This window comes from Prunus dulcis, chromosome 7, assembly GCF_902201215.1.
Source record: "Prunus dulcis chromosome 7, ALMONDv2, whole genome shotgun sequence".
NCBI classification, from domain to species: domain Eukaryota; kingdom Viridiplantae; phylum Streptophyta; class Magnoliopsida; order Rosales; family Rosaceae; genus Prunus; species Prunus dulcis.
This window is the reverse complement of record NC_047656.1, coordinates 16,418,050-16,435,598: the sequence shown is the minus strand read 5'-3', so window position 1 is coordinate 16,435,598 and position 17,549 is coordinate 16,418,050. Positions and strand designations below refer to the sequence as shown.

Genomic DNA, 17,549 nt, shown 5'->3' with positions numbered 1-17,549 from the left:
ACTATCTGGCTACGGAGTTTGAGATGAAGGATCTAGGTGGACTCAAGTATTTCTTGGGAATTGAGGTGGCTCGATCGCAGCAAGGCATATTTCTCTCTCAAAGGAAATATGTCTTAGACTTGTTGACAGACACAGGAATGCTAGATTGTAAACCTGCGGACACTCCTATTGTTCAGAATCATCATCTTGGAGAATATCCGGATCAAGTTCTAACTAACAAAGAAAGATACCAAAGGTTAGTGGGAAGATTGATCTATTTGTCACATACTCGACCAGACATTGCTTATGCGGTGAGCGTTGTCAGTCAATTTATGCACTCTCCAAGTGAAGACCATATGAATGCAGTTCTTTGGATACTTAGATATTTGAAGTCTGCACCTGGAAAAGGACTTATGTTCTCAAAGCATGGTCATCTAAATATTGATGGTTATTCAGATGCAGATTGGGCAGGTAATGTAACAGATAGAAAATCCACATCGGGTTACTTCACATTCGTGGGAGGTAATTTGGTGACATGGAGAAGCAAGAAACAGAATGTAGTAGCTTTATCCAGTGCAGAAGCCGAGTTCAGAGGCATGACTAAAGGGATTTGTGAACTTCTTTGGTTAAGAAAGTTGCTTACTGAACTTGGGTATAAACCTACATCCACAATGAATCTCTTTTGTGACAACAAGGCTGCTATAGCCATTGCACAGAATCCGGTTCAGCATGATCGTACTAAACATGTTGAGGTGGATCGACACTTCATCAAACAAAAGCTTGAGGCTAAAGTGTTTCAGTTTCCTTTTGTGAAATCCGAGGATCAATTGGCGGATATTTTGACAAAGGCGATTTCCAGTAAAGCATTCCACAATTCACTAGATCAGTTGGGCATTGGCGACATCTATGCACCAACGTGAGGGGGAGTGTTGGCGTGACTTGTGGATATTGACTTACTTTCCTTACACACCAAGAATTCCTATTATAATTGTAATTGATTTACTTTAATTCCTGATTTCCTACTGCAAATAGATTTAGGAATTTATTATTTACTTGCCCATTCAGGTTTCGTTGTATTATAAATATGACCTCCTACAAGGAGAAGTATACACAGAAAATTCCCACAAACAAATATTCTCTCATAGTTTTCATATTTTAGCATGTATGAACCACCGATGTCCTTTCCTGCTTCAATCTTCTTATTAACTGTGGCAGAAAAATCCGAACGAAAAGTCAGGAAGGAACAAGCGGTGCGTACAAATGCTGCATGCTAGCCAAGCAATTATTTATAAATTTTGCTCACTTGTATATTGTACCCTACCATCCCAGGATTGGTGAATATGGGTGGCAGGAGAAGTGCAAGCGTCACACATGCATGTGTACTGTACACCATGGATATGTGGATTTAGTTAGATATTGATGATGACACAATTTCTCAAACCAAGACTAGCACGCACAAAAAAACACAATCTAACATGTTACGTTAGATCACACGTTCGGATTACAATATATAACATAGTGAACTAATATCGTACTTGGGGGTTTCGCAGAAGACTACGTGACTTTGGTCGGCTGAAACCACCACTCCATTAGCAAAGTATAGGTCACGGACCAGCACTTTGGTCTGTTCGGTTGTTGGGTCGCGCTCAAGAATCTACTATGAGACTGACCCTCCAAAATGTCCAAAATAGTGTCTGTCAAGTTGTACTTGTATGAAGCATCTGTGAAATAAATCGTATCATCCACAGCTACATCTACACCGTCTGTAATTCCAAATTTTACACCCTCAGCCTCGTCTGTCAGCAGCTTTACCTCACCCTCACTTGTTACATTCAGCAGGCCCTGCCATAAATATCATTTTATTATGCACAACTTGCATCCATACCCTACCTCATATAAGGTCAGTCTTTCTTGAGCAGATACATTATCTCAAAATAAAGTTCAAGTTTTATATTATTAGTTTTTCCAGTTTCCAAAGATGTCACAAGTTTCTTTGTTCATAATTTTAAATAAAAATAAAGAAAAAAAGAAACTGAGTTTTCACATTTGTATTTATTCGCCGCTTTCATCAACGTTGTCACATAAACATCAGTTTTTTTAAGCCCATTTAGATATGACTGAGGATCCATGACACAAGTTTTCAATCATAAGATTGGGCCAAAATGAATGACTGAGATTAAACATACTAATTATTTCTTTTTTAGACAATTATAGATATTAGACCTTTGATTATCGTAACTATTACAATGTTTTTAATCCAAATATATACTGAACAGAAACAACCAAATAACAAAAAAAATATTAGTCCAAATTTAATCATAAACTTAATCATAAAGGCATTTTAGTCCAAATTTGAGATTAAACTCACTTAATTCCAATATTTTCACTTCAAACCAAATTCATAAAACACCCAATAAAGTCACACAACTTATAAGATTTTCCACAAAAATAATAAAACCAAGTATTATTTTTTGAGGTTATTACATAATTAGATCGTAATACGTTTTAAAAAATAATTTAAAAAAATAATAAGTATTAAAAAAATATTTTTTTAAAGGATGGTATGAATAAATATGCAAATATTTAGTGATGTGTTCAAGAAAAGCATAATTATATTTGGTGGTACGATTATGTTTCGTAATATGATTATATTTGGTAATGTGATATGTTGTTTTGACTCGTGCAAGCAAAGCTGCAGCTGATTTGGGTTCTCATACCAGTAAATAACCAACGTTCACATTTGTCTTGTCTATTTTATGTCCTAGAAATTTTCTTTGCAAATCAATAGGCTTTGAATTAAATTGTGATCTAATAGATGGCCTTTCAAAATGGTTTAGAAACAATCTTGCTGGTTTTTCTTTTGACCATGTTATCTGCTTTGACCATATCATCTCATTGACCAGTCTTGGAAGGCAAGCACTCCCTGGATGATCAGCAACTATGGCTTGACTCTCATTTGAACAACCAGAATGTTAATCTTTCAACCATAAAACAAAGACTATGGTTGTTACTTTCATAATTAAGGTTTAGGCTTCACATAATGGACAACCTTTGAATAAATGGAATGATGTTGTATTAGCCTTTGATGGAATGGAATGGAATGATATAATGGCAAAATGTTAGCATTATAATGTAAGAGCAGGTTGAAAAATGCATGGTTTTGTGTTAGGCACAAACCGGCCGAACCAATCCGAACCAAACCGATTACAAGTGGTTTGGATTGGTTCGGTTTCCATTATGATTTTAGGCTAATCCGAACCAAACCGGACCGTTATTTTCTTATTGGTTCAGCTGTGGTTTGAGAGAAAAACCGAACCAATCCGGACCGTGCCCACCCCTAATCTTATATATATATAATTCTTGAATTAATAATTGACACAAATTAATGTGCTAATCATCCAATTATAAACTAGGAATGAGTAAAGAAAAGTAAATGAAATGAAACAAATTATATATGTGATTTAAGTGATATAATCATAAACCTAAACTCTTATTTATACATAATTATATATGTATGCGGGCCTAACAGGCCGGAATTTTGTGGCGGGCTGGGTCGGGTTTTCTTGGGCTTAATCGGGCCGGGCTTCAGACACCCAAGCCCAAGCCTAGCCTGGCCCAAGGCCGGTCGGGCCATCTCAAAGCCCATAACGGGTTCGGCCAGCCTTTTTTTCGATGGGCTGGGCAGGACCCCATCGGCCCATGAGCCCGTGGGCCAAATGATGAGGCCTACCTGGCAGTATACTTTGTCTTTCCTAATTTTTTTTAAAAGAAAGAGTATAGCCGGTCGGCGATACACCATTTTTTTAATTTTTTTTAAAAATATATAGTATATCCGCATGGCTAGCTGTACCCCCTTTTTCAATTTTATTTAAAGAAATAGTATTCCCCGCAAGCTATACTTTGTCTTTTCCAATTTTTTAAATGAAATAGTATAGCCGCTCGGCTGTACGCGGGGTTTGCAATTTAAAATATATATATATATATAGTATAGCCGTTCGGCTATACTCTGTTTTTTTTTCCAATTTTTTTTAAATAGTATAGCCGCCCGGTTATACTCTGTTTTTTACAATTTATAGTCTAATTTTTCTAATTTTAAAAAAAGAAATATCTATAAAGTATTAACTAATGCAACTTGGATGGTCCTTTTTCTTTTTTTTTAATTAAACAATATAGCAGACCTGCTATACTATAGCCGCACGATATACTCAATTTGTCTAATTTATTTTAAAGAAATAGTATAACCGCGGCCATACTCAATTTTTTCAAATTTTATTAAAAGAAATAGTATAGCCAAGTTGCTATACTCAGTTTTTTCCATTTAAAAATAATAATAAATACTATAGCTATCCTTTTTTAATTTTTATTTAAAGAAATCGTATAGCCAGCCGACTATACTCTGTTTTTCCCAATATTTTTAATGAAATATATAGCCAGACGGCTATACGCTTTTTTTTTCCTTCTAATTTTTAAGAAGCAAAGGCCTTGGGGAACCTTTCTTGAACAAGCTGTAACAAATGTAATTGGAAGGTAACTTGTTGGCTCCTTATCTATTGTACGAAAGGAAAAATTTAACAAACCAAGCTATACCATTGCATCTATGTATGCTTAAGGTTCTGTAATGAAGCTACACTAGCATTGCATGTTTGTTGCAAATTATATCAAGGGAGCAGGAAATAGTACACCATAGCTCATGTAGTGGGATGTGCAGGATGTTGATGGACATCAAGGCGGATAATGTAGGGATTAACTGTCGAACCGCAATAGAGGTAATTTCCAATCTTGATCCCACTTGTAATGAGAACCAACTCAGGATCAGAATAGTGAGCAGTGGGTTCCCCATTTAAATTCACAGCAAACACACCAGCATTCTTCTCCAAATGCGGTCTGCCTGCTGCATACCGCTTCACAATTACCAGAACCTTTCGAATAAAAGGATATCTAAGTGCTAGATCCCAGTATGGTGTAACCTCCTGCCAATTTGGCATACAAAATGTCAATAACCCATGAAAAAAAAATGCATCCTTGTTCCATTCAAAACAGAACAACTGATGTGATTTTTCGGAAAACAGAGAGAAAATGAAGATCACCGTGGTCAATGCAATCCAGTACTGGCCTTCCCCATCATATCTGATATTATCAGGCATGCCTGGCAAATGGTCAATAAAATTTTCTACACTCCCTTTTTTACTGCCTTGTAGATAGTATTTTCTACACCTTATCCTGCAATATTAACCATTTAAGGCAGTAAAAAAACTTTGTCCATACTTTCAGATTTATAAAATAAAAAAAAATAAAAAAAAACAGAAGTCTTTATGTTCTAAGAACTTACATGACAGTTTCACAGAAGACAACAAAGTTTTGATCTGGAGAGACTGCTACTCCGTTGGCAAAGTAGAGGTTGTGGACCAGAACTTTGGTCTCTTTGGTTGTTGGGTTGTAGCTCATCAATCTGCCATGGGGTCTGCCCCCTAAAAGATCCGAGGCGACGTCTTTTAAGCTGTATTTGTGTGAAGCATCTGTGAAGTAAAGCATGCCATCTTGTGCTACATCTACGCCGTTTGTTATTTTGAATTTTATACCCTCGGCCTCATCTGTCAATAGTTCTACTGTTCCGTCTTCACTTATCTTCAATAGCCCCTGATTGAAAAAATAATAATGACAAAAAGAAATATTTATATAATTATGAGGCCGCCTCCCTCTTACAATATGCACACGAGATCTGGACCTGCTTTTATGAATGTTGTGAAACTGTAGAAAACTTAGGTTGGGACTTGTCTTGCTCGGTGGCATGAAAAGGACTATGTAGTTTTCACCCAAAAAAAGAAAAAAAGAATGGACTATGTAGTTTAATCATAACAAGCGTTACATAAGACCCTACTCTCAGAACAATTCATGTCAGGTTATATGTCCAAGTAACGCGACAGTACTGATGGATTACAAATTGTTCTCCATGCCGTAGCCGCGGGACCTACGTGCATGTTGTATGAAACTAAAACCAACATGAGCATTGATTAATTTTAGTTAATAATTCAAGGGTGGCCAATTTTTGTAGGTTTTTATTTTTGGTTATGAAAAGTGAGGGAGAAATTAACTACTTTCACCATCAGAATCAAGATATATTTGAAACCTCGAACTGAAAGGATTTATATGAGTACCCAACTATTAGTTGTTATCGATATAAATTTATATAGAAAATTACATATACTAATTAAGATTGCTAGCATGATAGTGAGACTCAAACACTAATAGAGCTACACAGTACATAAACCTTACTAACTGAAACAACTCTCATTGGTACTTTCTGTTTTTGTTTTTGGGGGTAAGAATCCATGTATACTTGAACTTTGACCCAATAATAAACGTGAAATTTTTTAATATGCACTGGTATTTAGGATCGAGCTGACCTTTTCTGCGTCAGCCACAAAGACCTCATTCTCATGGCTGTGAGCGAGTCCAAGCGGCCTCCCACCGGTGAAAATCCAGTTCTCCACCACTGAGTCAGCAGCCGACTCGTTCAGCGTGACTCGCTTTACCCACCCGTCAGCACAACCCGTGTATATCAGCCCCGACTTTGAGTCATAAGCCACGTCTTCGGGCGCCACCAAAGCCCCAGCACCCACAAACTCCGACCCTTTGAGCATGTGGGCATTACGCGTTGGAGCAACCGCGACTCGCTGAGTCAACTCGTGGAGGGGTAGAGGAGCTGGGTCAAACGAGTCGAGTTGGTAGATGAGCAGAGCTATTGCCAGTGGACCCAGAACTGAGAAGATAAGAAAAGCTGAGGGCCATGATAATGAAGACGACGAAGACGTTTTGGTTGTGCGAATGGGATGAGTGTGATGAGAGAGTTGGGTTGGGGAAGGAGAGTCGCTGGAGTTGGACATTGTCACGTACTGAGTTAATAATGGTGATCAACTCGTCCCAGAAAATCGATGAAAGATATGAGAGGAGTGTGAGCGTATATAATAGGGCTGATCATAATTTTCAACAAAACAACACGTGTTTCTTTTCTTTTGTTTCTTTTCAACTCCTTTAACTCAAGTCTTTTGTTGGTTTTCTTTGACTTGGGTAAGTTAAGGAGGAAGAGACGAAGGCAGGGGCGCCAGCACCATGAAGTTCTGCATTTCGAAGTCAAATAATGCGGAGTGATTACGAATTTCTATTTTTGACTGTGGGATAATTTGAACGCGTCAGATTGGATATCTATTTTTTTTCCCTTCTTTCTTCCTCTCCCCAAGTTCAGTCTTCTCTCTCTCCTCTTTCTTTTTTATTTCCTTTCCTTTCTCTCTCCCTTTCTTTTTTTCTTCTTCTATCTCTTCCCAAATATCTATACTTCTTCTTTCTCATATATAAAAATATGTCTGCAGGGTTCACCGACTCGGACATGACCGTTAATTATAACTGTTGGGTTTTAGAGAACAAAAAAGTGATTTTATTTATTCAACAATAGATAGGTACAAGGCTTTATAGAGGAGTAGGCTTATTGGCCTTCAACAACTAGAAAGAAACTATTTGCTAGGCTTATTGGCCTTTTGGCTTATTGGCCTATTCTCTCTCTTTTTGCTGGCTATTTGGCCTCTTCTCACTCTCTTGGCTTTGTACAAGAGACAACAACATCTATTTATATACTAAAGCTGCCGCCATTGTCCAAGTCCGTGGACTTGGCTTCTTCTTCTCACTACTTTATAATATTATTACTTTATTACAAGATTTTTATTAAGATTTTTCTAGACTTTACAATAATCATCTCTTAAAATTTTATTTTGTCAAAATTATTGAACTTTCTTGAGCTTTCTAATTCCTTTTAAATTTTTCTATATTCTTCAAGTGTGTATTAAATTTAACAATAACTTTGGGTTGGTAGTTTTCTCTATTGTATGTGTTCAGATTATAGTAGTGTCTGTGGAGTTTTTATTGGCTGCACTGCATCTGCATGCTTGCAGAGACTCTGCAGGTGGGGTGGGGTGAGCGAGTGGTGGGTTGCTCTTGCTGGTGACTTATCTTGCGTGTACGGATATGGACGAGAATCAGATGGTGTTTATCTCTAGACCAAGATTTTTCCAACTAGGGAACCCACTGACGTGGCATTTGGACCTTCGTTTTTTGTTGACCCCAAATGAAGAACAAAGTGGTTGGCTCGTTCTGTATTTCATGTCTATGGAGAACTTAGAATTGATAAAAATCGTTTTCATTTTACTACTAATACTAATACTATGTCTATTGTTTGATTTCCTGCAATGTAACAAAGAAAAAAAAAGAATAAGTAATTAATCATCCCCAACCCCCAACACTGAAAGTTTTCATGTAACCAAAGGGTGTAAAACCAACAAACCTGTTTGCCAATTGTCAAATCAAATGCCCATATCAGGGATTATTGGCCTCCCACGAGATTGGTCTTCTCCCTCACAATTTTTCTTTCTTTCTATCTTACCAGTTGGGCTAGGCAAATTCCCATATATAATAGCTTTTGCAATTTCTCCTCGCAAAACTTTAGAATGTCTCTAGAACTTGCATCAGCCCCACCACACCCCGTAATTCACTATCACTATCGCTTGCATTCAAAAATATATTTATTAACAATAAGGACGGTCCTTAGTAAGGTGTCTTTTTTTTTTCCTTTTTTTTTTAAAGCCCAAAATTTCTAATACAACCCACCCAAGCCTATTCATAATACCCCTTCACATGTAATCCCTTTATGTAAGATAAATTTAGTCCACTCCATTTATGGTGAGGGATATATATATAACAGAGAAAATGTGTTTGGTACCACATTATATTCAGTAGCTGCTTGTTCCTCAAGCAACAGCCATTGTTGGGTATTCTTGAATGTTGAGGAGAAGCATGTAAGTTAGTTTAGATGCACTGTTTGATGTGCAGACAAGACAACGCGAATACACGAATACGATAAACAGTTGCTTGATATACTTGGCTTCTTCTTTCTTATTGGGTTTTGCCCATGTGCGCTTTGTAAGGTTCACGTCCTCACACGTATGTGTGTACAGTGTACGGCCCACCAATAAATTTTTTTTTAAAAATAATAAATATGAATAAAAGGTTAACTGTCCAATTACTCGCTCTCTCTCTCTCTCTCTATCTTTTGATTGGGCATCTTTCCGACGCAGAATGGCTACTCGGCTTTCATACGCATAAACATCAACCCGTGCACCCATCATCGTCCGACGCAGATCGAACAAAATCAAATGGAATTGGATCGCTACCCAGCGATGAAGCGGTGGCCTGTACCGTTGAAGCGGGGGAGAGTAAAGCGGCGGATTTTTGAGTCGATTATAGAGAAGTTTACAGGGGCTGTACTCATAAACTCCGACGATTTCAAGAGCCGTATGCATCAGCATTCCCAAAATGATGGCAAGCACGGGGGCCCTGTCGTCAATATTAGTGGGAATACAATTTATGCTACCAATTCCAACAAGGTAGGAATTTTGTGTTCTAATATTCCTATGAATGAGGTGAGAGAAATACGGTATTTGGTTTTGGTAATTACTTGTTTGGTTTTGGTCTCTACTTTTTTGGTTTTGTTCAGTACTTTTTTGGTTTTGTTCAGTACTTTTTTGGTTTTGAAAGCAATACAAAACGTCTCTCCTAATGGAAATTGCCGTTGAATATAAAAAAGGAAGGAACATCTCCGGATGCAAGATACTACTATAAATTGTTTTCACATCGAAGTTCTGGATCAAATTATAGGGAAGCCATTCATTGAATCAAGCCTCACAGATCCTATAGAGAATATTCATACTTTGACGGCACAAACCAAGACCATTGAGGTGATGTACCTTGGTGATCCCCCAGATATATGATGGTCACTCAGTCCGGCTAAAGACTTTAAATTAAGCGTTTCTTGGGAGGTAACCCATGTTTTGAATGCATGATGATGATGCGAGGATCTTGGCATTTGCAGCACCTCCTACTAGAGATTATATGCCCAGGGAGCTCTAACCCTTACTCTTTACTCTTTATTATACTGTTTTAATTCTTTTCTCCCTTTGCTTTACTCATTGCATGTATTTTGATTCTTTTTACGTTGAGGACAATGTTTCATTTAAGTTTGGGGGGAATGATTTAGCTTTATTGCTTGTTTTTGTGTTTTGAAAATTTCTAATGTCTGAAAACGTAGGGTTTCGTTTTGCTTAAAAACTGTTTTAATTGGTAAATGTGCTGACAATTTGGGCCGCACTATGTTCTTCGTTTTTTCGTGTTGAATCTAACCATATAAAAAAACGTGAAAATCGGACCAGCAGTTTGAAGTTATGTGCTAAAATTTGAACAGAGGTTGAAACTGCCAAAAACTGCATTTTGAAACTCTTTGTTTTCTTGGTTTGTTTGAGTCTTATTTTGTTTATTTTGTGTTTTTAGGTAGTTAAGTAGTTAAGTAGTTGTTTTTCACAAAACCCAAAAAATTCTAAAATTTTCAAAAATCCAAAAAGATTTTCTTTTTTCCTTTTCTTGAGTCATTTTAATTAAGCTTTCCACAAGTCAATGATAACACTTGAATTCTACTTGTTATATAGCTTTTGAGGATTGGTAATCATTTTGTGAATTTCAAGTGTGATTCTTTAGTTAACTTTCTCTTGCATGATTATTCTCATATTTTTAATGCACATAGCCAATTTAATGCAATTTGCTTTTGACTTAGAAAATTATATGTGGATTTTAGTGTAGACTTGTATATTCTTTTCATGAGTGTAACTATCATTTACTAGAACTTGCTTCAATATCTTTCAAGGCTTTGTATTGATTCACATGATTCTATCTAGGAAGTGATTAAGGCACCTAGGATCACCACCATAGCCAAACAAGCTTTTGTCCCTACTACATTATCCCTTAGATAGCCTCTTTGAGCCTAAATAAGCATTTTCTTTCATGAACCACACTATCCTGAACCATAAACTTAAACACTTCAACCTACCTTGTTCTATGAAAAATTGGTGGAGCTTTAAGTTTGGGAGATTTGCACCTTATACCTTGTGAGTATCAAAGTTGTTGTGAAAAGAAAAAAATAAAAGCAAAGATGATTTTGAGGTTGGTGTTTGTTAAAAACAAGAATGAAAAGAAAAAGAAAAAAAAGAAAAAAAAATTGGTTTGCTACCTCAATATTGTCAAAGACTGAAGAAGTTTGAGAAATATGTTGATCAAAATGAAGTTGAAGCCCAACAATGAAATTTGACTTCCAATGAAGTACATAATTGGTGATACCACACGAGATACGAGAGAATTTGCAATCCTTCATGGTCATCAAGTGCTCTACTAATTCTCATAGAATATTTTTGTTTTCCATATCCTTTCTTTCTTTTAACCTTAACCCCTAACCCCATTACAACTGTAATTTAAGACCTTTTGATCCTAGAAATTGTGTGAATTTAATCTGTGGAGATGTGATATGAAGAGCAAGCTTATAGGATTTGATTTTATTTTCATGCATTCATTTTATTGAGTGAAACACTTAACCCAAACTTTGAGCATTTTCGTCGTGAATGACATTCTTGGTGAAGTTTGGAGTTGAAGCTTTGATTTGCATATACCTATCCGGGTTGAGTGAGTTGTATTGATATTGGCTATTTCACACACTACACTTGAGAATGTTGTGTACGGTTTTGTTAACTTTTGAATCATGCTTGTGGTTTATATGATGCTTATTTGATTCTTTAGAGTTATATACCTTGCACAATTTATTGAGACTAATATGTGGAGGCATAACACTCTTTGAGTCTTTGTTTTACATGAGGGCAAGCAAAGTCTAAGTTTGGGGGGTTATTTGATATAACCATTATTTCGTGCATTATTATTATTTTTTTCTTAGATTCTTACTATGTTCTTGAGTGAGTTCAGTCCATTTTTACTTAGTTTTGTGTTTTACTAGGTTTGAAGAGTAAAGATGGAAAAGCAAGCAAAAGAAGCATTTTTGGGATTGAAAGATGCTTTGCAAGAATGTCCTGTGCAGATTAGTCAACTTGACAGAATATACTGTACTTCCTCAGAGTGAACTAGATGTTGAGCCTTATATTGTGGGAAAGATACGGATATTAGCTTTTTGTGGAATTTTGCGGTTTTCTGCGCAAAAAATTAAACAAATTGGAAACCGTTTCCACATCCAATTGTATCATATAAAATCAATAAACACGGTGCTTCAAGGAAAGTACTAAAATTTCAATAACACAATTGAGTGGTCAAATGATATCGGATTCAAGTAATTTTTTATAGAGATGATCTTTGAATGATTATCTAAAATATAGACGGTTTGGATTAGAGAAATACAATGCGAAGCGGGTCCTATAAAGGTGTCCTCAAATCAAATTATATGTGCGGTTGCACTTTATTGTATTGTTAAATATTATGTCACAACACTTGTGTCACTGGTTCTGTTCAGGATGTGATGTCATAGCTAGATATGCAGATTTTATACAACTAATTATGCTAGACTTTTTTTTTGTAAGAGACTCTTATTCTGAGATCACGTCATCACCCGTCCAACCACTTTCATAAGTAAAATTGATTCCTTGCATTTGGGGGTAAGACTAACATAAGGAGAAGTTATAGAATAATACGGTAGTTCGACCACCTAGTATAATTTATTCACATGTCATAATATAAGTGGATTACCTCTCCAAAATAAGGCCGGGTGGAATTCAAATACAGGAATTCCACTTTAGTCCAACCGTTTCACTTAAGACTATCTTCTTGTTTTTGTTAAGATCACTCTTGCTATTGTGTATCTATATTCTCTATAAATTATTGTGTACCTATTTTTTTTTTTTGTAAATTTTTTTGGTAAAAAATATACCTATATTTTTATAAGTATATATTTATATTTATATTTTTTATAGGTTTATTATTAGATATGTAATTTACAGGTTTTTTTTTTTTTTTTTGGTTTGCAATTTTAGGGGCGATATGTTAGAGGGAATGGCAACCAAAAGAAATGAGGTGATTGATATGTTATTAATATGGAGTATTAATTATAATTATGGCAGTTAATGAAATGATTGAAATAAATTATAAATAAAATATAAAGTCTGGTGACAACAATATAAAAACATATAAATACTATGATCTCTTATATCCTACTGGTCATTTAAATTTGAAATTGAGTTTTACACATAGATTTATAGAATGATGAGTGTATGTCTAGAAAATAAAAAATATAAGAACTTATATAAGACAAACCCTTAAAAAAATAAAAATAAAAATAAAAACTGAGTTTTCACATTTGTATTTATTCGTTGGTTTCATCAACAGTGTCACATAAAGTTCTTTTTATTTTTATTTTTAAAAGCCCATTTAGATATGAGTGCAGATCCGCGACACAAGTAATTATTCAACTATTAGATTAGGCCAAAATGAAAGGCTGAGATTAAACAGACTAATTATTTCTTTTTTAAACAATTATAGATATTAGACTTTTGATTATCGTAACTATTATAATGTTTTTAATCCAAATATATATTGAAGAGAAACAACCAAATAAGAACAATATTTAACATTTCCTACGTGTACCAACCTTATCGGCATCAGCGACGACAACTTCATTGTGAAGTCCGAAAGCGAGCTCGAGCGGTCTGCCGCCCGTGTTGACCCAGCTCTCCACCACAAACTCGGGATTTTCCAAGTAGTTGAGTTTAACTCGCTTGAGCCACCCGTCTTCACAACCCGTGTAAATGAGCCCCGACCCGGAATGATAAGCCACGACTTCGGGGCCCTGCAAGAGCCCAAAGCCCACCCTCGAAGCATGCGAGGGGTGTGAGCAGGAGCTCTCCTGGTTAAGCGGCGAGTCAACTCGTGATAAGGCAGAGGGGCTGGGTCGAACGAGTCGAGTTGGTAGATGAGCGTGGCGGTGATGACGGGAAGTATTAGGATTAGAAACAGAGAAGTTGTGGCTGAGGGCCATGAGTTGGAGATTTGGGTAGCTGACTGGGGCGAGTCTGCAGTGTTCTTTGACTCGGACATGAACTGATCAAACTATAGTCAATTGGAGAAATAAATAAATGAGTTGGTCGGTCGGTCCATTTAGAATTATAAACGGGTTGGTTGGTGTATTATTGTATGCAGAGCTCAGTTTCCACGTCCAAAGCATGATCTCGATATTGTTAACTTGTTGTTCGGGTTATTTTGACTGGTGGGTTTGTGAAGATGCTGGTGAGGGAGTGGTGGAGCTGGTGTGGGGATGGGGTTGGACACGAAATGACCATTTTGCCCCTAAATTTTATATAAAGTATAGCCGGCCGGATATACATTGTCTTTCTAATTTTTAAAAAGAACTAGTACAGCCGCGCGGCTAGACTCGGGGTTTCATCTGCCCGGCTATACTCGTTCTGTAACAAAAAGTTCGCAAACAAAGCATAGCCGTCCGGCTGTACTCGGTTTTTATTTACTTTTTGTTAACGAAATAGAGGCTATATTCCCTTTTTCTAATTTTTTTTTATAAAAAATTAGTATAGCCGCCCGGCTATACTCCCTTTTTTCAACTTTTCAAAAAGAAATAGTATAGTCATCCAGATATACTCTGTTTTTTCTAATTTCCAATTTCATTTAGTGCATTACAAAGCCACTGCACATTATGACTTGTACAAAAACAAGTTATGTGAGAAGAGAGGTAGAGACAACCTGTGCATACAACCAGGGTATACAAGTTTTTTTCCTTTACTAGTAGCAATTATCAAAGCAACAGTCAGGTTGATTGAACACCCTGAATTTACTTACAGAGACAATAAAAATGTCGGCCAGATAGTACAAGCTATTCTTCCATGGCGCAAAGGTTTTAGCTTCATAGCCATGGCACACATGCTAAAGGTTTACGAGTAACAGAACTTTTGTTTCGATCACTCGGAACTGTAGTTGCTTACAAGAACCAATCGAAAAGGCTACATGAACATATTCATCAAAATTGTTGATCATGTAACCAGGACAACATGAATAGAAATTACAGAAATCGGAGGAATGAAATAATTTTCAAGATGATCTAGGTCATCTCTCACTTTGTTCTACTCAGAAGAAACAGTGCAATTTCTTGTCAGTATTTTCAGAATGATCCCCCGCTAATAATGTTATCTTCTTCCTGCAGAGTCAGGAAAACACTGTTCAGTTTTTTGATATACCAAACCTGTTTACAGACAAATCTTGTGCAGTATGGAGTTAAAATAAAAACTCGAATCAGATGTTTTACCATGATAAACAAGATATTCAAAATTCAATTATATCATGCTGTCAAATATCAGATATACTCTGTTTTTTCTAATTTTTTTTTTTAAAAAAATAGTATAGCCATATATATATATATTTTTTTTTTCCCCTAATTGTCAAATCAAATGCCCATATCAGAGATTAGGCATCTTATTCTTGGCCTCCCACAAGATTGGCCTTCTCCCTTAGAACAAATTTTTGTATCTTCCCAGTTGGGTTAGGCAAATCCCCAAATATCATAACTTTTGGAACCGTAAAACCAGGTAATGTGCCTCAACACCACCACCAAACCCCTCCTTCAACTTCACAATAGCACAAGGAGTCTCCCCAAAAACCTCATCATATTTTCCCACAACAGCAGCCTCCAAAACTGCCTCCACCTCAAGGGTGCTGATAACCTCACCACCACAAATGATAATATCCCTTGCCCTGTCTTTCATCTGAATGTACCCATCTGGATGCCTAACTGCCAGGTCACCAGTCCTATACCATCCACCCTTGAAAACCTCATGAGCTGGTTTTGAATTCTCCAGATAACCCAGCATCAAAGTGTTGCCTCTGAAAATAATCTCCCCCATTGATTTCCCATCAAATGCCACACTTTCCATTGTTTTTGGATCCTTCACATCAACCCCTTCCATCATCAGATTATACTGAGATTGCATTTTAAACGTATAGCCAATTTATAGATACTTTTAAAAATATTCTATTCATATAGTATAGTATATTCATATATTTTTAAATAGGCTCATGTTGTAGGTTAAGAAGGTTAACAAAATGAGGCTCGCTGAAGCAATGAGTGGTGTGAAGGTTTGGTCACAAGTTCTTAGAACTTATCCTGTTCATCTTTTCTCTTTTGTCTAGGAGGTATGTCTAATAGATTACACTGAAATTTATCACTTTCAACTGCAGGTTAGTTTAGAAGCAATGTTTGATGTGCAGACAAAGCGAATACACGAGTACAATGGACAGCTGCTTAATATACTTGGCATTATCCATCTATATGACTGTATCAAGATGAATATGATTTTATAGGGTAAAGAACTTTGCATTCCATATTTTTGTAACTTATTAACAAAGAACTACCTTATAACTTCTAAAGGGAGTCCAACATTGTGCATAACTATTTCATCTTCTTGTCACAGTAATTTAAGAAGTTGTTGGACAGTAATTTGCTGATTTTTCAATGAGATATGTTGTGGAGTTGGAGCTTTCTTTTCTTCTCATGTTTTTTCTTTTTTGGTAATAAAAAAATAAATAATGACACTGATGTCAGAGATCTTCTGAAGTTGGTAAGAGAAAGAATTTTGTATCTTTCAATGCGTTCTTCCTATCCGGCTTTGTACAAATATTTGAGAGTTAAAATCTCAGGTTTTTCACTCTACAACGTGTGATGATTCCTTTGCAGCACCGCAAGACACGAGGCCTCTGGAACTGGAAGAATGAAATTTCTTATGGATGGATGTTTACTCTTAGCTACATAAGATGGGTCTACAGTTGAAATTGTCACCGAAATAGATAGTAGGAGCAGACAACCTGGTAAATTTTATATAACGTAGAGCCGCGCGGCTATACTCGGGTTTTTAAATGTTTACAAACAAATAGTATAGCCGAAACTTTTTTTAAACCAAATCTTATAGCCGGGCGGCTATACTTATTTTTCAAAATTTTTAAATACTCTTTTTTTTTTTTAAATCTAATTTTGTTGTTAAAGAAATAGTATATTCGACCGGCTATACCCTTTTTGTAAAATTTTTTAAAAGAAATAGTATAGCCGCGCGGCTATATCCTGTTTTGATTTAGTATAGCCGACCGATTCTACCTTTTTTTTCCCCCCTAATTTTTTTAAAAAGAAATAGTTTAGCTGATTGTGATGTCAAGTATTGTCGACAAACTCAAAATTTGCTTTTGCTATAACTTCTGCAAGATGGAGTCTGTGTATTGACTATTTCAAGATTTTAGATTGGTATATGCGTGTTTATAGTATAGCAGATAATTCTATTTCTTATTTTTGTTTACTTGGCAGTGCCAACTGTTGACGTGAGTCTCCTAATTAATCAAGGAGATTTACTTCCTTGATTAATTAAGAGATTTACTTTCCTATTTTTTATATAAGTGATAAATCATTGTACAATTAAGAGATATTTTCTTAATTCTTTACTATATCTAATTTCTTGTAAAACCTTCATATATAAACTCCTATATATACCTTCTTATGAAGAAGAATAAAGAATAATCCAAAGTATTCAAACCATATTCATATTTTAGCACCAACCCAAAGCATGTAAATGCAGTTTGAGTTTGGTGTTGTATAATGGGTGGGAGTTGACTCTATATGACTACAGGCTGCTACTGATAAAGCATTTGTGGATCTAAAT

General features: G+C 36.0%; 2 protein-coding genes across 2 annotated transcripts; both read right to left on the bottom strand.

The window, feature by feature from the left end:
- Positions 1 to 1,533: 1,533 nt before the first annotated feature.
- Positions 1,534 to 14,065, bottom strand: LOC117635477 (protein STRICTOSIDINE SYNTHASE-LIKE 5-like). The gene is made up of 2 exons (XM_034369790.1): positions 13,493 to 14,065; positions 1,534 to 1,821 (listed from the first exon to the last, which is right to left on the bottom strand). The coding sequence occupies exons 1-2, from the start codon at positions 13,877 to 13,879 to the stop codon at positions 1,534 to 1,536; spliced, it is 675 nt and encodes a 224-aa protein (XP_034225681.1). The 5' UTR covers positions 13,880 to 14,065.
- On the bottom strand, positions 4,500 to 6,930 carry LOC117634129 (protein STRICTOSIDINE SYNTHASE-LIKE 5-like). Its single transcript, XM_034368060.1, has 4 exons — positions 6,384 to 6,930; positions 5,309 to 5,616; positions 5,067 to 5,199; positions 4,500 to 4,949 (listed from the first exon to the last, which is right to left on the bottom strand). The coding sequence occupies exons 1-4, from the start codon at positions 6,861 to 6,863 to the stop codon at positions 4,668 to 4,670; spliced, it is 1,203 nt and encodes a 400-aa protein (XP_034223951.1). The 5' UTR covers positions 6,864 to 6,930; the 3' UTR covers positions 4,500 to 4,667.
- Positions 14,066 to 17,549: the final 3,484 nt, after the last annotated feature.

What these genes read in the sequence shown, in the direction of transcription:
- LOC117634129 (XM_034368060.1), bottom strand. Translation starts at nt 6,863, where the DNA reads ATGTCCAACTCCAGCGACTCTCCTTCCCCAACCCAACTCTCTCATCAC. An exon ending in TTGTGGCTGACGCAGAAAAG is followed by an intron (nt 5,617 to 6,383) that starts GTCAGCTCGATC and finishes TTTTTCAATCAG; the next exon opens with GGGCTATTGAAGATAAGTGA. An exon ending in GTCTTCTGTGAAACTGTCAT is followed by an intron (nt 5,200 to 5,308) that starts GTAAGTTCTTAG and finishes TTAATATTGCAG; the next exon opens with GATAAGGTGTAGAAAATACT.
- LOC117635477 (XM_034369790.1), bottom strand. Translation starts at nt 13,879, where the DNA reads ATGGCCCTCAGCCACAACTTCTCTGTTTCTAATCCTAATACTTCCCGT. An exon ending in TCGTCGCTGATGCCGATAAG is followed by an intron (nt 1,822 to 13,492) that starts GTTGGTACACGT and finishes TATTTATGGCAG; the next exon opens with GGCCTGCTGAATGTAACAAG.